We start from the raw sequence: 17188 nt of genomic DNA, 5'->3' as shown, positions 1-17188 counted from the left end.
TATAGCATAACAATAGAGAAGTCTAGCTAAAAGAAAGCTTCCTGTAAATGACTTAAACTAAGCACAAGCCATCTGCATGATCCTTAGCACTACCTAAGCCTTTAGGGAATTGGGCTCAGGTACCAGGGAATATGGAAACGCTGTTCAAGCAGGAGGCTTCAAGGCACAACGTTGGTTTGCCCGCAAATTCTTTAGGTTGGACCTTTGATTGAACCTTGGTGTCACTGAACTTTGGAAACAAGAAATAAAACAATGCCTGTAAAATTAGGACCCACACTCTAATGCACAGGGCATCATAAGCACACGGTACTGAACTACTCCAATGCTGTTTGCTGCTTGTGCTCTTTCTGAAGTTGCAGCTGATACATCTGCTAGTCGGAGCTACACAGCAGGGCAAGAATATGTATCATACGAGCAAAACTCATGCTAAACTTATCAATACTGATGTCTTGAAAGCTTCTCTAGTGCCTTAAAGTCTCCAGAAACACACAGTCACAAACTCTGGGCCCAGAACCTAGGCTGCGGTCCGGTTATTTTGCAGGCTCCTGAGACACAAAGCAGCCCTTTGAGCTGACTGAAGGACAACTCCTCTTTGCAGCAACTCTGAGGTTTCAAAGTTTGGTTTCAGTTCCATGCTGGAATGAAAACTAACACTTTTTGAATGCTTTTGCATAAACAGGATTCTGTTCAAATGTTGCAATTTGGCAAGAGATATGAGTGTCAAATCCCCACCAGTGAGGGGACTAGTCTGGGGTATGGGAGCTCCAAGTTCAAGTTCTGCTCTGTTTGATTCCAGGAAGAGCTTTCCATCTCTGACAACTCTGATTCAGGCAAAACGTGAGCTTGAACCTTACGTGCTTACTGATTTCTGGGCAAGAGACTAGGCAATAAAATATATGAAGGCCTGCCCATCTCTTTAGTGCTACTTCCTGGATGAAAATTAATTCCATAAAACGTTTCATTTTCAATGAGAAGTTTCACAGACTCTGAGCTGCTGTTTGGGTTAATTTATTTTCTAAAGGAATCCTCAAGTGATAACGAAATTCTGTAGTTTATTGTATCACTCTCCCTCCTGATTTGGGTCGTTTTAGAACTAAACTGGTTTGGGAATCTTCAGAAAAATATTTTTATTTGGGGAATGTTGATCATCAAAACAGAAACTCTATTAGACAAGACATTCCTATACTTTTCTCTAAAACCCATGTCTTGTGAACAAAAGTCGTCTGAAAGTTGGTCCAACTTTTATGTTTAGAAACTTCTGCTAATTTTATGAGCATTGGTTTTCCGGCTTTGCACATGGGAGATATTGTTTTTTTTTTTTTTATCGGAAAGTGGGTGCTTTTTTCTCAGGAAAATGGTCAATGCTGGCACAAAATATTTGGAAATAATCAAACTCAAATGCTGTACTTCAAACTAACCTGCATTTTTTTTTTTTATCTCGACAGTTTCCTGGAAACATTTTGATTTTCCATCCCTGCTGGAGATGAAGAACTTTTAAAAAACTTATTAGTTTTGTGGGACAGGAAATCAGTTCCAACCTTCCCTCTCTATGCTGAACCATCTGATGGCAGAAGACATAGATTACTAGATTTTAAAACCAGAGCAGACTCTATGTTGCTATCCAGTGAAAAATAAACCCTGGCATTTCTTGTAGACTTTCCTGAAAGTTAAGTTCTTGCAGCCAGTTCCTGAATTTGTCAAGATTTTTCTTGGACCAGGTAAACCAAGACTGTCAAGGCCAGTAACTTGTGTTTGAGCTGTATGTCTTCATATTTAGTCTAAAGAGGATGTTGTCAGGGCACGTAAAAGCCCAGTGATAGCATCTGCTGAAGCAGCCTTCTGCAGAGGCTAGCACTGGTAGTTGGCAGGTCTACCTGGCCTCCTATCAGAGAGAGGAGCACAGAGAGAGCAGAAGTGACAGGCAAAGATCTCTCTAGAAGCTGCCTCTCCAGCTGTGTTTCTAAAGCACCACCATCCTCCTGGCTCAGAATCTGGGCCCCAAGGATGTTTGCCCAAAGGTGTGGGAACTTGTTTTCTTAGGATTTGGGTTATTCGCCAGCCTGAATGTTGCTCAGCAGTCAGTACATGACTGGCAGACTGGATCCAGACCTCAGAGCACACTTATGCAGGCCAGTGCCCAGTGCCACCAGTTACCTCTTTTCCTGAGAGGTTAGTAAGGCAACAGTATGAGCAATTTTGGAGAGCTGTGGCACACTCACTACTGCTTTCCCCTTTGCTCTCAGCACATGACTACCCGTGATCGGGTGATCAGGACTCAGACATCTCTGTTATGACCAAGGAGAACCTCCAGTTACACAACCCAGTTACATGTTGTAAGAGTCATGCATCTGCATCCGCCACCTGATGGAACAGCTGCATCTCAGTCATGTCATAGATCACCTCTGGATGGCCCACTTCAGTGTAAAGGCCAGGCAGGAGTGATGTAATGGATATTTTATCTATTGTAAGCAGAGTTTCATTTTTCTGATTGCCAAATATGTTATTCAGCACTCAGGGGGCGTTAAGAAACTCTCAAGCTCTAAGACAGAACAAATAGTTTGTTGCTGTTTCATTCCCTCACTGCTGGCTGAAAAGTGTAATTCCTTGGTTTGCTGACACAGCACCCACTTGTTTAAAATATCCCACCCTGGATGCATTCTCTTATCTATCCCCCTCTAACAGGTCACTCCACTGTGTGTACATGGCATCCGTTGTGCGTTTTGACTTTTGTAGCTGAGCTTTCCTACTCAGCAATACGAAAACCGACTTGTTCTAACTTTACACCATGTGACCGTGTTTCTGATACGTGCCTCAGTTACACAACTCAAGTGTCTGCTGCTGTTTGCTGGTGGTTTTCTGGAACAAATCAATCTCTCCAGTTTCAATATGTTCCAACAGATGCCACACATTAACCACTATTTTTATTCTCAGCCTGAGTTTCACCCCTTCAACCTTTCCCAAAATATTATGTTGCCAGTGTTAGTTACAGTTTGTTTCTGTCTGTAATTATTAAAGTCTCTTCCATGACAACCTGATAAAAGGTTGGCCACATTCCCACACTTATTAAGCTCTCAAGTGATGCAAATTGTAACAAATATGCCAACCAGGCTCGAAGAGCACTGCCTAGTTTGTTTTTACACAAATCTGTAACTGAGCTCTGCGTGGTTATTTTCCTAGGAAGCAAACAATATAAATAAACCAGAGCAAAACAAATTTTTGGCTTCTTTAGCTTCTTTCCGTTGTATTTCCTTTCTATCCCACTAAGTGAATCACACATTCAGTATTAGCAGCCTCTCCTTGGGTTACATACAGCTGCAAGCTTTGGGTGGGACTCTGTGGCTGCAAATATCTAAGAGGAAACATTGAGAACAATGCCAATATACAAGCGTTGAGAGGCTCTGTGCAACGTTATGTAATGCTACTGACCTCTTTTATGGGGCAGCTGGAAGACAGTTACCTTCTGAACATGTTAGTTGGATAACAGAAAAACAGATTAATGAAAGCCTTTGTTATAATCCACTTGGAAGCAGTCCAGCTGTAATCATGTCCCTTCTGCTGTTCCTTGAGCACTGGACAACTCATCACATGAGTATTTATGGCCTGGTTGCTGTTTGTGCACAGGTCTTAAGTCTGCTCTTAAGTCTGAGATCCTCCTATGTAGTCAAGTAAAATCACTAAAGCTTTGAGTCTAGTAGGAAAAGGAAGAGGAGAGAAAGAAAGGAAAAGACAGGGGCAACATGTTAGAGACAAGTGAGAGATACCAAATTAAGGAAATTCTAAAACATTAGCAATATCTCCTATCATCCAGGTGCAAGACGAGGCACTCTGTATGCTTGTGGTCATTCAGGCAGCAGCAACACCAGGTGTCCCAGGTAACAACCATATATAGCTAGCAATCACAGCACTTGACACACTACTCATCTATAGGCTGCAATTCATTCAGGCAAATGACTCAGCCACAACTGAATAATCAAATACTTACATCTCTTACACCCTCAATTAAGAAACTTATGAAAACTATTATCAACTATTATCAAGATTGTTATCAGCACACCTTCCTCTCCTCTGACACCCTTCCCCAGTTAGCTTCATTATTCTCATGAATTCCTGTTGACCCATCAGTCATCTCTATCACTGAAGTTTTGCTATTTCTAAGCAACTGATTGGATAATTCAGATAGTGTTTAATACTTGTATAAAACATTGCTGCTAAAGTTTAACCCATATTATGGCAGGGTGCAGTGAGAATGCCCAAAGTAAAGACCCCACCAGGCAGTACCTGAGGAATTAACAATCTACCCTGAACATTCCCATAGGTACCTTGGTTGCAAGGTGCATGAAGATCTGTACAGCATAGCAAAGCAGGTGAAGGTGAAAAATGATCACTGTGCAAATTTTCAAAAATAAATTACTTTAAACTGAACAGAGCTGGGCTACAGATCTGCTGTGCCTTTCCAAAACTCTGCATTTTTGGATGGATTTGAACTCAGTGCCTGGGATAACAATAACATATATAATGACAACAGTATACACGATCCTGTGATTTAAAGGATTTATGTTTCTGTCTGCAGACTCTGGTGCTGGGGTCACCCTTTTGTATACAGATGGCTGAACAATAGGAAGAAGTTGCACTGCAATATAGACAGGTCATATACTGCATAGCATGCAGGCATCCCACTTCTTTGGCTGCAGTGAGAGTGCCTGGTCCTCTCTGCCCATGGAGATCAGATCAGTCACAAGGCTGGAAAGAGTACAAGTCCCATTCCTCTGGGTAGCCTTGACTTCAGCCAAATTTCTTAGGACTGTTAATAAAGAAAAACTTTGTTAAGGATTTGTCATGCTGACACTGGCTGGTGCGTAGAGGCTGGGAGATGGTGTGGTGAAGGGAACGCTGAGGAACAAGGCTGGCCAAACACCAAGGGAGGCCTGGAACTGTGCAAACAGCTAGAGACAGACCAGCAAAAGATGCCAATGTAAAATTTTTGTGCAGAAGATCCACCACACACAACTAGACATCAGGGAGGAAAAAGCCGTTGTAGTCCAGTCCTGCACTCATCTTTTCCATGACAGCATGACAAGGGCCCTGTCTGCCACCTAGCCAACTGCTCCATGGCCAGCCAGAGCCTTCCCCCCCTTTTTGGCTAATCTTTTCCAGTGTTTTTGCTCCCTGGTTTTACCTTCCAGTAATACTGACATTAGACATTTGAATAAATAATAATTGGAACAGACTTGCATTGAGTTTTGCTGTGAGAAATGTTTTTCCACCACAGGGGTGTAAGTTGTTTGCTAGTCACCCACAATTTTGTTTGGCAAAAAAGAAAAGGATTGAAAAATAAACATGGGGTAGTCAGATTTGCAGTGGCTACCTGTCTCCCGGATATTATTTCTCCAAGAACTACAGAATGTTGTTTGGACTGATTCTGCGCATATTTTTCACCAACCGCTTGTGGCCTGAAATGCCAGGGCTCAGCATCAGGGCCAGAAGCCCCCTGACACAGCAGAACTACAGGCATGTTTGGGCACATGTCTGACTGTGCCTGGTTTATTTTGCAGATTGGCATTTTAAACAAAAAGTCCATACAAGAAAGAGGCATTTGATTTGGATCTAACCACTTCAAACATTTCCAAAGCCACACTTCAGTGAGTCACAATACCGCCCACTACCCCAAAGCTTTAGATGTTTGTGTCTAAAAACAGAGTCAGTAGGTTTACCCTTCACATTCAAGACTGATACAAGCCAACAGTGCCATAAGCCAGTTCTTCTATAAGCAATAACAGATCAGCTGTGAATCACTGGAATGTAGTGACTAACCTCTGGTGGAAATTAGAAATCTCTGCCTTACCCACAATTTTCTTCTTTACCTCAGAAACACTGAAAAAAAAACCCACTAAATCTGGTTTTTCTTATGTGCACATTCAGAAGGAAGAAGAGCTAGAACACTGATCTTTTACAGCAATAGCTTGAAAGGAAAGGCTGTGATTATCAGGTGAAATATTACAATCTTTTTTTTTATTGTCTCCATTTCTGCTGATAAACAAGCACAGTCACTGCTTGAACTGGCTTCCTTAGCGTAGTTTTTGTCCACTCTCTAAAACTATAAGATGTGCAAAAATACTGCAAAAAATCCTTACTACTCTGATGTACGAGAAATATAGAGACAAAAAAAAGCAAGAACAATGTACAGAATAGACCTGGATGACAGTCATTCCAAAGGCAAAATTATTACAGGCTATTATCTAGTTGTCTGGAGGAGCCGTGGACCAGCTGGCTGTGATGTTCTGCTCAAAGTTAAACACAGACAGGAAACCGCATGTCTGATACTGTAAAAATCGTTTGTCTTCCTGCCATGGCTAACCAGGCAAGCAACCCAAAGGGGCTGTTTTCATTTAAAAGAAACACTAATCCACAACAATAAAAAGGGAATGACAAAGCCTCAATTCTCCCCCCTCCCAACTGGAGTTAATGCTTGTGTTTGTGAATGAACTGGAAAAGTTACAAAATGAAGTTTTGTGTCACTGTATTTTTTATCTGTAATTATACACTTTCTACATGTCAATGCAGGGCACAGCTTTCATGAGTCACCTAGAATGCTTACGGCACATGACCTAGGAGGAAAAGCTCCACTCCAGAGAGTGAAAGGAGTTAGGCTAAAAAGGCCATGTTTTCATTTACACTACAGCTCCTTTTGGGCTGCTCTGGAAGTGTGAGGGGGTCCACAGATGATGGGAATGAAGGAATTTGGTGTTGAATTTATGGAACGGTTCCCATAAACACACAAAGAAGACACACATTTGTCAAAGTGATTGTATTCAGCTTGTATAGCTCCAGGACAAGCAGCTATAGCATGACTAATTTTTAACAAATTAGCCAAAATCCACAAGGGTGTGGCTAGCTTTGTATAAAAACTCCAGACAGCTGACACACAGTCAGATCTTTTCACTGCAAACGCATTCTTTTTTATAAAATCAAGGCAATCTGATAGAATTAGGTCCTGGGTCTACCACCTACGATCAAACCAGTATCAGTATTTGCCCCAACTTCTTTAAAGCCCACAGCCAAGAAACCTTGGGCTCCTCTTTTCAGAAGAGACCAAAAAGTCTCTAGCAACTGTAGGTTTTCCTCCACAAACTGCAAGTCCATTGGTATGACAGATTTAAAGTTATGTGTAAGGTATAGCCCAGGAATGCAGGGTAAATTATTAAACCTACCTGTAGAAAAAATAAGAACATCATTGCACTCTTCGTCTGTACAGGAACACATGAACATCAATCCCCCATTGTCCTTCTTTTCTTTCATCAAACACTGCTCTGAACTGGTGTCATCCAACATGTGACCATAGAGAGGTTTCTGGGGATCATGGCATATTGTTTCTAATGTCACATTTTCATCATTTCGTCTCCTAAGAATGAAAAAGAGAAAATTGAAATCAAAGCAAGAATATTTAAGAAAGGGAGCAGAAAGGCCTGTGCCTGTCCCAGATTTGCCTCTTTTGAGAAGTCAAAGGGGATTTAAAGAACATCGTATGTTTTTCTCTGTCTTTCCTGAATGGGATAAATTTGGCTCTGTCTGGGCTGCTCCACACTGGGGCATTTTTACAATGGCACAGCTATTCCTGTATCGTATTACCACTAAGCCCCAATGAGTGCCTTTGAAAATCTCACCCGAAATTATTCAAGCTAATGCTCAATGAACTGCTGTGAACTTCAGAACATACTTTTGGTTTTTGTGGTCACTGTGCAGGCAGTAAAAATCTGTGGGAAATTATGATAAAAACTGAATTATTTCCTCAAAATCTGAGGAATTTCTAGTGGGTCAGACATTTTCGTTTTGTTCTTGAGGCCTGCAATCAGCACAATTTCTGCACCGAAGGAGTTACAGAATGTTTTTTTACAAAAACAAAACAAAACTGGTGCAAGCCAAAGTGACCTCACTGTCAGGGAAATATTTACAGCTGATAATCTGGCCCAGATTCCTGTGTTTTGTCTCAGTCCATAGATTTTATTTCATGGACAGAAGACTTAGAGGCAAATAGTACTTCAAATGTAATTCTCAACTCATGTGTCTTTTAGATAAATTGGCATGTAAAAGTCAAAGTGTATCTTCAGTGGCACTACAGTCACTTTATATGGCAATAACAGACAATGAATACATACTCTAGGAGTACAGGACAAATACGGAATGGCGTATTGGACTGATTCTGAATTTCCAGTGTCCACGTCCAATTACGCTGAACATCTCTTCAAGTCAATGGACATAACTACTACCTCAAAAAATTAATTAATCATGCATTTCTGTAAGTGGTTCTAATCATGCTTCTAAATCAGCAACAGTGTTGCAAGTACTCAGTTCTGTTTCATTTGTCCACTTAAGAACTCATTAAGAGTGTTTCTGGTTTTCTTTCTTGCCATTTATGGAAGGGTAACCCCCGAGTTTTTAGAGAGTAATGCAAGTTTAGTCAACAAATTCTACAAAAAATATTACATTAAATATTTTCACATGCTCCAGATTTCTTTGAACTTAGACACTGCATAAAAAGTGAAACACTTACACCAGAGACAACGCATACACAGAAGAATATTTTCCAATTAAGAGAAAGCATTTCTACCTATAAGTCATAAATAAAGCTGCTATGATACGTGTATATAGTCTAGTTCAGTACGAAATCTGAGAGAACATTGTTTTTCTTCAGCTAATGCCACCGCAATCTTCTCTGTCTTAGACCTGTTTCTACTCTGAGTGCTGTGGATAGATGCAGCTCAATGGTTTGAGCAAAAACACGCCTCTTTTCCAATAACAGCACATGTTGGAACAGAACGGCTTCCAAATAAATAAATAAATAAATAAATCCCCAGAACATTTGATATGAGCATTGTTGTTAACCTCAAGCAACCCTCAGCATGCTGAGCACAGATACGAGTTGGAAGCGAGAGAGCCGAGCCCGGTAAAATAGCAGGGAGATTCTGAATATCAGAGCAATTGAGGAAAGTACCAAGTAATGATGAATGAGGCTGTGCTCCCTTCCCCACCTGTATGAAGAAATAACTTACCATACAGCGGCGCAGACTTCATTATTCCTCTCACAGATAGAAGTGATGTTGCAGTTGCTCTTGCACTGATATTGGTTTGAGCAGGTTGTTACTTTAATGTCACAAAATTTGCATAGTTTGGGCAATTGCAGTCCATTTTCCTTATTTCTGTCTATAGGTGACATAGTTTCAGCTTAAGGGAGAAAAAAAAAAGAGAAGGACACTTAATAATGATAGATTATCAGATTGTGTTATTGCTCATTACGAAGATAAGGTTTTCATCAGCAGCAAACATTCCCTCATACCTTAAATTAGAAAAATCTCTGATCTTGTGCAACTACCAATTTTCTTTGCAACAGCACAAGTGCCATACTGTCAAGACCAGGCTAATCAAAGTGAATTTGAAATGTGAAGTCAAATTCTATTGACTTCAAAGGGTGCAAAAGTTTCTTTGTAATTTGCAGAGTCAAGCTTATTCTGAGCCCAGTTTGTCCTCAAAGAACTACTCTGCAGCCATCCATTTGCATTATTCAGAGGCAGCGTATCTGTCCCTTATGTGCAATATATTGTATCACAGTCTGTTTGCTAAAGTAACTGTGGGAACCATGGTGGGTATGCACACTAGGTGGGTGACATCATTATGACATGGATCTTGATGGATTTTGCAAGTCTGTCTTCACTAACCTGAGACATCACCTGGCTGTCACCCCTAATCTGATTACTGTTCACAAAGAAGAAACACAGAACTGTAACTGACTGTCATCCTAAATTAGCTGGTCTGCCAGAGGTTATGGGTGAAACTCAAGCTGGAAATGCAACAGCGCATCTATGCAGCTCGTGTAATCTGCTGCTGGAGCCTTTCTGGGCTAACTCCAGGGGACTTAACTCAAGCTAACTTGCAATGACAGCCTCTGTTGTAGAATTGTACAGTGACCCAGCAGTTACATTTCTGTGCCTGAGCACTTAAGAGTTACTTGTTTACTGGTCGTGAAAGAGTCTTAGCACTCTCCATCTGCTTCATTGTAGTAGCAGTAAAGGAAGAGATGTTATTTATCCCAGTATTATGAATTTCAGGAAACCTATTTTTAGTTCAAAAGCTATTTTGAAAAGCCAGCGTGACTACAAGGAACAGAAAATGCCAACATAAACTTTTTTTCTGAAGCTAAAATGAATATGCAACTTTATCTGAAGTGGAATAGACTATCTACAACAGTTTCAGTCTGACTCACTTTGTAATATATTTGGAAAAATAGGTTGAACCGCTTCAAGGAGATCCTAGGCTTCATTTAGCACAGCCCTTCTCTTACAGCCACCTGTGTGCTAAAACCATGTTCGTATTGCTGTCTGTGGCCAAATGTTGCTAGTCAACCAATAATAGGCAACCAGGGATTTGTAATTTCTCCCTCTCTCCTCCATTAACTGAGAAATCATTTTTTTCCTTCTAGAACTTCACTATTTACTACCATTAGAATGTTTTATAACAGGAATTAAATATACATGCTTTTTCCAGAAGGAAATAAAAAGGCCTCTTGCTAACATTTCCAATGGATTTCTGAGCCATTGTGAAGGACTGAGAGCAAAGTCTTCCCTCCTTACCCAAACCACACATCCTTCTTCTCATGACTAGTGTGCTCTTGTACTGACCTAAGGTCTCCCATCTTACTTGCCTTTGTAATCAGTAGTAAAATGCCCAATGATTTTAATGGTATAGAAGAAGTTCCCACACAGAGGTAAGGGTTATTACAAGCTCTCTGGGAGCACTTACTGGGATGGAGAATGTAGGCAGTGTGTTACAGGCTGGCTGAATTTTAAGCCTGAGGTAAACATCTCATGTCCTTCGTTATTTGCGTTGCAACAACTCCCCAAAGCTATGCAGAAGAACAAAGCCCCATTGAAGTAGGTGTGGTAGGGATTCTAAAGGTCTTGAATACAGTGCTCTATAAAGTATGTATTAATGTAGTCATCATTTTGGTAAACTGTTCCTCTCTTTGGGGTGATACCTCTCATTTACCAAATGTTGAAGAGAAGCTAATAGCTGTATTAACTTTTCTAGGTTACAATAATGATCAAAGCACCCTGACAACAAGGGACTGTCCCTCTACCCAATAAAAAAAACAATCTATGTTCCTGAAGCCTTGGGTGAGCAATACAGAGGAATATTAAGGAGGCACTGCTTTTACAGATGAGCCACAGAGATTGAGTGACTCAGCCAAGTTCACACAGGAAACCTGTGGCAGGGTGCTGGGCCTGTGGCTCCTGTGTTGACACCACACAGCTGAGCAGCACAAGGAAAAGACATCTGCTCAAACTGCAAAGACTCGGCTGCATCTACACGGCTTTCAGCCCTGAGTTCACAAGGCTTTGTGTTTCATGGGGCTACAGCCAAAGGCCACATGACAGCAAGTCCCTAGGTTAACTGGTTCAAGCACATTGTATTTGATGAGGGACGGGGTCATTTCTGTGCTGTCCCCACCCATGCCAGGTTCTGCCAAGTCTCACCCACCGGAACAAACAGATGGAAATATGTTTGGACCTCTTCCAAGGAGAGGTCTCCAAACCAAGAAACTTGATTAAAAAATAATAATAATAAAATAAAAGTGCTAGCTGGAAAGCTGTAATCACCTGCAAGGTCACGAACACAGAGTTTCTAAGTAAGAGCAGTAGGTTTTAATTCAATTACCAGCAAAAGGCTCAGTAGTTAGTGACAGTTAATTTCTGAACGTGCTAAATTAATGGCAAAAGGTAATAGGGTTTTAGGACTTCCAGATCTGACTGGACTTGAATTTTCTCCCAGGAATACTTGTAATAGTGGCTGACAACACAGTGCCTCTGTTTTCATTCCCCTGGCAGTTCAAGGTATTGGATAAGTTGTCCAGGTGCACAAACTTTCTTCCACACTTCAGCGTCTGATTTGAAGTGAGACTGCAATTTATGCTCCCTAATACTGTCACATTGCCATAGCAGGTGTTGGTGTGTTGTTCATTACTACAGCTCAACTTTGCTCACTCTGACAGCACATCTAGTTCCAAACTAAGTGGGTTAAAACCAAATTTGACTTTCCCCTATCAGACTGATGCTGAAATCAACCTCTACAAACATCCTGTGTTGATATCGGGAGCCATATGTGAACCTCAGCATTAATCTCTTCTAATTACAGTCTGCAACCAGGCTTTGAGGACTTAGAAATCCAAAAAAGACTAGTCTGCTTCCAAGTCACATAAACTCAGACCTGTCTCCAATCAATGGTCTCTGGCATGGAGAATGACAGGTTGGTATGGCTCTTCCCCAGAAAAGCGTATTCGCTCATTCCCTGATGGGCCCATGACCAAAGAGTGGTTCATGATCAGCAAGACTGCTCCCCTTCTGGTAGTTAATTGAATGTTAATTTGGAAGTTCATTTAAATTTCTAAAACTGCTTGACTACCCTGTTGCCCGCTTCATATCACACAAGCCAACTCCTCAAGGTTTTCTCCCGTTCAGACAACTAAAGTTATATGAACACTGTGGACAGAAACAACCTTTCATTTTCCTTTAAAAAGCAAACAAACCTCTGTGGATATAATGGGATAGTCAATAGAAAAAACACACAGATTTGCACATCTGAAGGACGACGTCCTAAAATGTGCGCTTGCTTCTTAAAACGTGAGTTTTGTCATCTACTCTCTAATGTTAGTTTTCTTATTTTGACTTCTGCAGGAAGACTAATTCTAGCTTTCCTTGCTTCTCTGACCATTAAGAGGACTCAAAAAAGACAGAGTTTCTTGTCTATGAATCTTCTAGCTGACCAGTCGACCATAGATCAGTCATTGTGGTTAAAATGCACAGCACATGCAAGCCAACACCTGGGCTGGACATTATGGAAGAGACACTAGAGCAGCCACATAGGAAAGATCAACTCCATGGCTTCTGATGGAGCCAGAGTTTTTTATTTTACTCTGTGGTTCACCTCTTTTTTATGACTTCTCAAGACCTTATAAACTCCAAGACAGTCAATAGACTTAGTGTGGTCATAAAGTTGTTTGCTTTGTATCTGTTTTTTGTAGACGTATAACTTTCATTGAGACTTTTGTCTATAGTTTACATTCTTCTTATTTTTCTTTTAATATTGTTACAGGCCCCTCAAAAGCCAATAACATTTAAATAAAGCCCAAAATAACCTGCTGTCTTTTGGGGAATGTCTACACTGGAAAATTCTTAGGTTGCATTTCAGAAATATCAGACAATTTCTCTCATTTCTATCTTGTAAAATATAATTACTGCTTTTCTCTTCTCTCATCCAATGCCTTCGGCACATGTATACAAATAAGACAGCACTGCTGAGCAGATAGATCTCATTTCTTTAACAAAATTGCTGAGGGAGATGTTGGGAGGAGAACTCAGCTGCTATGAAATAATTTCACCTGATGAGAGAGGTGTGAATTTAAGATTTTACTCCACTACATTAAGGAAATTTGCAAGGAGGAGGATGCCTTTATGAGGAAGACAAAAAAGAACAGGTCCTTGTTTCCCCAAAGAGCGCAGCTCCATGGCCTCGTGTCTCAATGGCTAAATAGCACAGTGGTAACTTCGAAGGAAATCCTAACTGTATTACCTTCTCATCTAACACAGAGACACTACATTTTGCTAGAAACAGTACCACACACAGCATTTTGCCAACCCCCCTCCAGCACATGATCTATAACTTTAGCAGAACTTCAGTGCTGATGGAAACACCACCAGCATCATGAAAGTGAAATGGTGCTACAAAAACATTCTTTGTCTTCCAAAAATGCCTTCTAAGTATTGATGATTCAGCTGCAGGAGAGAGGGGTAGGTCAAGGGAAAGGAGAGATCTGAGTTTTGCTTTTAAAACTTGGAAATATCCTGATATCTATTCTTAATTGTACTTGTTATATACAGTGCAGTAATACAAGGAAGGAAAGATGGCATCATAACCCTAAAGATTCAAAAACCACGAGTCACGAAATCACAAGATTAGCCAGAGAGATTATAGAAATAAAAGTTAAAAGAAAAAAAAAAAGAAAAAAGAAAAAGAACAACTGCTGGGTTCTCCTTTATTTACCATTGCTGTCTGGAATCTCAGAGTGCATTTGAGTAATGTTTTGAAACCCTGACCACAAGCAGAAGGATTGGAAACTTACCAACTTACAAAATCAAAAGTTAAGAAATAAAAACACTGGAATCCAGGAGCTTGATATTCAAGAAAATTATTGGTTATCATACAACTCATGATAAAAATCACAGGACTTGGCAATGCTGCAGATCACCTAGGAACTCCCATAGCAACACCTTCAGGGGTAACATTGTGAAACATGTATTTTCAGATTTTCAGCTACAGCTGACACTTCTGAACTCAACGCCATCACGAGTTGGACTGGAGTACCACTCTCTGACACATACTCCCACGCCCACTATGTGAGTATGAACGCACATTGTTCCTGGTGTCTCGGACCACGCTGTGGGCTGCAGTCCTTTATCTCAACTATGATTTAACCCAGTGGGACTGGCATGGGCACAGGACTTTTGTGACTGTTTCTATTAAGATTAATAGCAATGATGATAAGCATGCTAAGACAGCTTCCTTAAAGCCAAATATCAGCTTTTACATACAATGAAAATATGTCAGAGGAAAGCAGGCTCCAGAAATGTTTAGCTCACCACATCTAACTCTCCCTGTTGCAAGACTCCTGAAAACCATGTTCCTAGAGAGTTATTTGAAGATTCTTTTTGCCTTGACCAGCATCACGTATAGTCACAAATCACTGATGTCCTCATGGTCTGGCCCTAGCAACTCACTCCCTTCTTTCCTCCATAATGTATTTCACCTCTTGGTTTTCCTTCTGATCTTCAGTTTTCTGGCCTAGCACAGCAGCTGCCTTAGTTGATGTTTCTAAAGGCATGCCTTTGTGTAGTAAATGCACTTCTGTTTGCAAAGTGGTTGGGACCATGGTTTTGCTTTCCTGTCTGATCAAACCTAACTGGGGCTCTGCAGAGAAAAAAAGACTAAAATAACTTCCTTTTTTGTAACATCCTTTTTTTTGTGAAGTACTTGAAGGAGATGCATGTCATGGCTTTTCCCTATCATATAAAGGGTCTTACCTGTAATATGAAAAAAAAAAAAAAGGCAAGTTAAGCCAATCAGATGGCAACAATGGAATTGTTAATGCAAAGAGATACACATTCATCCCACAGTCCCGTAGCCCATCCTATTACAAAGCAGCCACTATGAGATGGGGAACGACTAGCCAGGTAGGGCCCACAGCCTTCCAACTGTTTATGTGGGCTACAGCCTGCTCTTCAACCATGCCTGAGAAGTCTGCTAGGAAAGACGACGTTGTGAACCGTTCTGATGAGCTAGACCTAGCCAGAAGTAGTGTCACCATTGAACCAGGCCACCCCTGGTTCAAGGAAGGAAGGCCAAAGCAGAACTGGTTCACTGTGAGAAGGCCACTGGGTGGACTGCACTGAAATGTGGAAACCGCTATTTCTAACCCACAGGCAGGGAAGGCATCTGCAGAGGGAGGAGACAAAAGGAAAAGGAGCAGAAGTTAGAAAACTTCATTTAACTCATCTCTGCAGTGGCAGTACCTGGCTTTTAGCAGCATGTGCAACTGGCAAAACTTTGCTTTAGGGATTGCTGCAGGCACTGACACAGAAACACAATCAAATCTGGCAGGAGTGAGGGAGGAGGGGGTCACAACAGCAGAAAATAAGGGAGGGAGCAGAATATTAAGCTGGAGACCTTCAGGATAAAAATCATTCTTGTATTTAAAACATGAAAATAATGCTATTTTTATCCCCTACTTCCAAAATGAGCTAACACTGGCAGTTTTAATCATGGGCTTGGCTCTTCTCACTTGCACAGGGCATGGCAGTGAGCCGCCTGCCTCGAACATGCATGCCTAAGAACAGAGCTAGCTGTCTTCAGTGAAATTACTGCTGACTGACATTAGTGCAGGTGTGAGGAGACTCAAGCTCAACACTTACAATGAAATGTGAACATATTCTGAAAACAGGCAATAAAAATAACATTGTTGTGATGCTTCAGATAATGAGTTTTCACCTGCGGATTTTTAACTTGCTGCTGTCTTCCACATTTGCTGGCCACTGTTTAGCACTCCATGGTAGCCCATGGAAGGCGGAACAAATGAATACTGTCTCCAGGCAAAAAGGCTGAAAAAAGATCTAAATGATGGCTTCCCATAGGGCACTCAAAGGGATGTTTCATCTTCTCTTGACTTTAACTCGCAGCCTCCCTAACACAGCCAGTAAACAGCACACAGCATTGGAGAACTGTATGTGATATAACACGAAGATCAATTTATTCAGCTATGACTACAGGGTCTAGGTTTTTTTCTGCATAATGCATTACATTTGGAATTTACTGGAAGCTGTTGTTGGCGGTTAACTCCTTCTGTGACTTCAGATATACAGTGAGTATCTAGTACAGCAATGCTCATCTGAATCACGAGATTAGGAAAAACAGCCTTCCTGCTTTGTTGTAATAAGCATGATTCATGGTTCAGGACTGACAATAGCATAGCTAAATCTGACCTGTCCATTAAAAAGCATATCTTGCAACTTCACCTCCTTTGGTGTGCTATTTGCACAGTAAGAACTGCCACTACTTCATTTGAAACAGGGTTGAAAGAGCATAAACACTTCAGATTCATACAAATATTTTCCAACTTAGATGCTCTGAAAATAGACAGAAGTCATTCAGGTATTAAATAGTTCTTTCTGTGATATAGAAGAAGAAAAGATTTTTCATGATTGAAGAGCTTGTGGGGCAAATCCCAAAACGTTTAAAACAATTTAGAACACTTCTGGCTCAGAAAAACACAAATGCACCTCTGCTCTCAACTACAGGTCCTCGCCAGAACAAAAGCATGCCACTGAATCTTCTAAGTAGGTTGAAAGCAGTTTCTGAACCTGTCCTACCTCTCTCTTCAGCTAGCTAAGAAGCCTGTTTATAGAAACATGCTTCTCCCCACTCCTGCCCCCTCAACAGTCACACCACCACCAACAACCTACTTGAAAATATAATCGGGTTTTTCATTCTTCATAATGGCTTTGGGGAAGGTGAATCACTTGTCTTGAAAAAGACATATATTCCCTCCAAAAGCTTAGTTCATATTTCTTCCCTTTCTCTCTTTTACTAC

The 17188-nt window shown here is 40.9% G+C and overlaps 1 protein-coding gene across 4 annotated transcripts in view; it reads right to left on the bottom strand.

The window, feature by feature from the left end:
• The window catches only part of TGFBR2 (transforming growth factor beta receptor 2), a 59167-nt gene that overhangs the window by 22710 nt on the left and 19269 nt on the right, over window positions 1-17188 (bottom strand). For all 4 annotated transcript variants that reach the window (XM_080580006.1, XM_080580008.1, XM_080580009.1 and 1 more), the window contains 2 exons: window positions 9048-9219; window positions 7209-7399 (listed from right to left, as the gene is read on the bottom strand). In XM_080580006.1, coding sequence (XP_080436132.1) covers window positions 7209-7399; window positions 9048-9219 — 363 coding nt within the window. The remainder of the gene's footprint in view (window positions 1-7208; window positions 7400-9047; window positions 9220-17188) is intronic.

This window comes from Anser brachyrhynchus (assembly GCF_964034855.1).
Source record: "Anser brachyrhynchus genome assembly, chromosome: 2".
NCBI classification, from domain to species: Eukaryota; Metazoa; Chordata; class Aves; order Anseriformes; family Anatidae; genus Anser; species Anser brachyrhynchus.
Note: the sequence above shows the minus strand (reverse complement) of the source record. Positions and strands in the feature narration are given on the sequence as shown.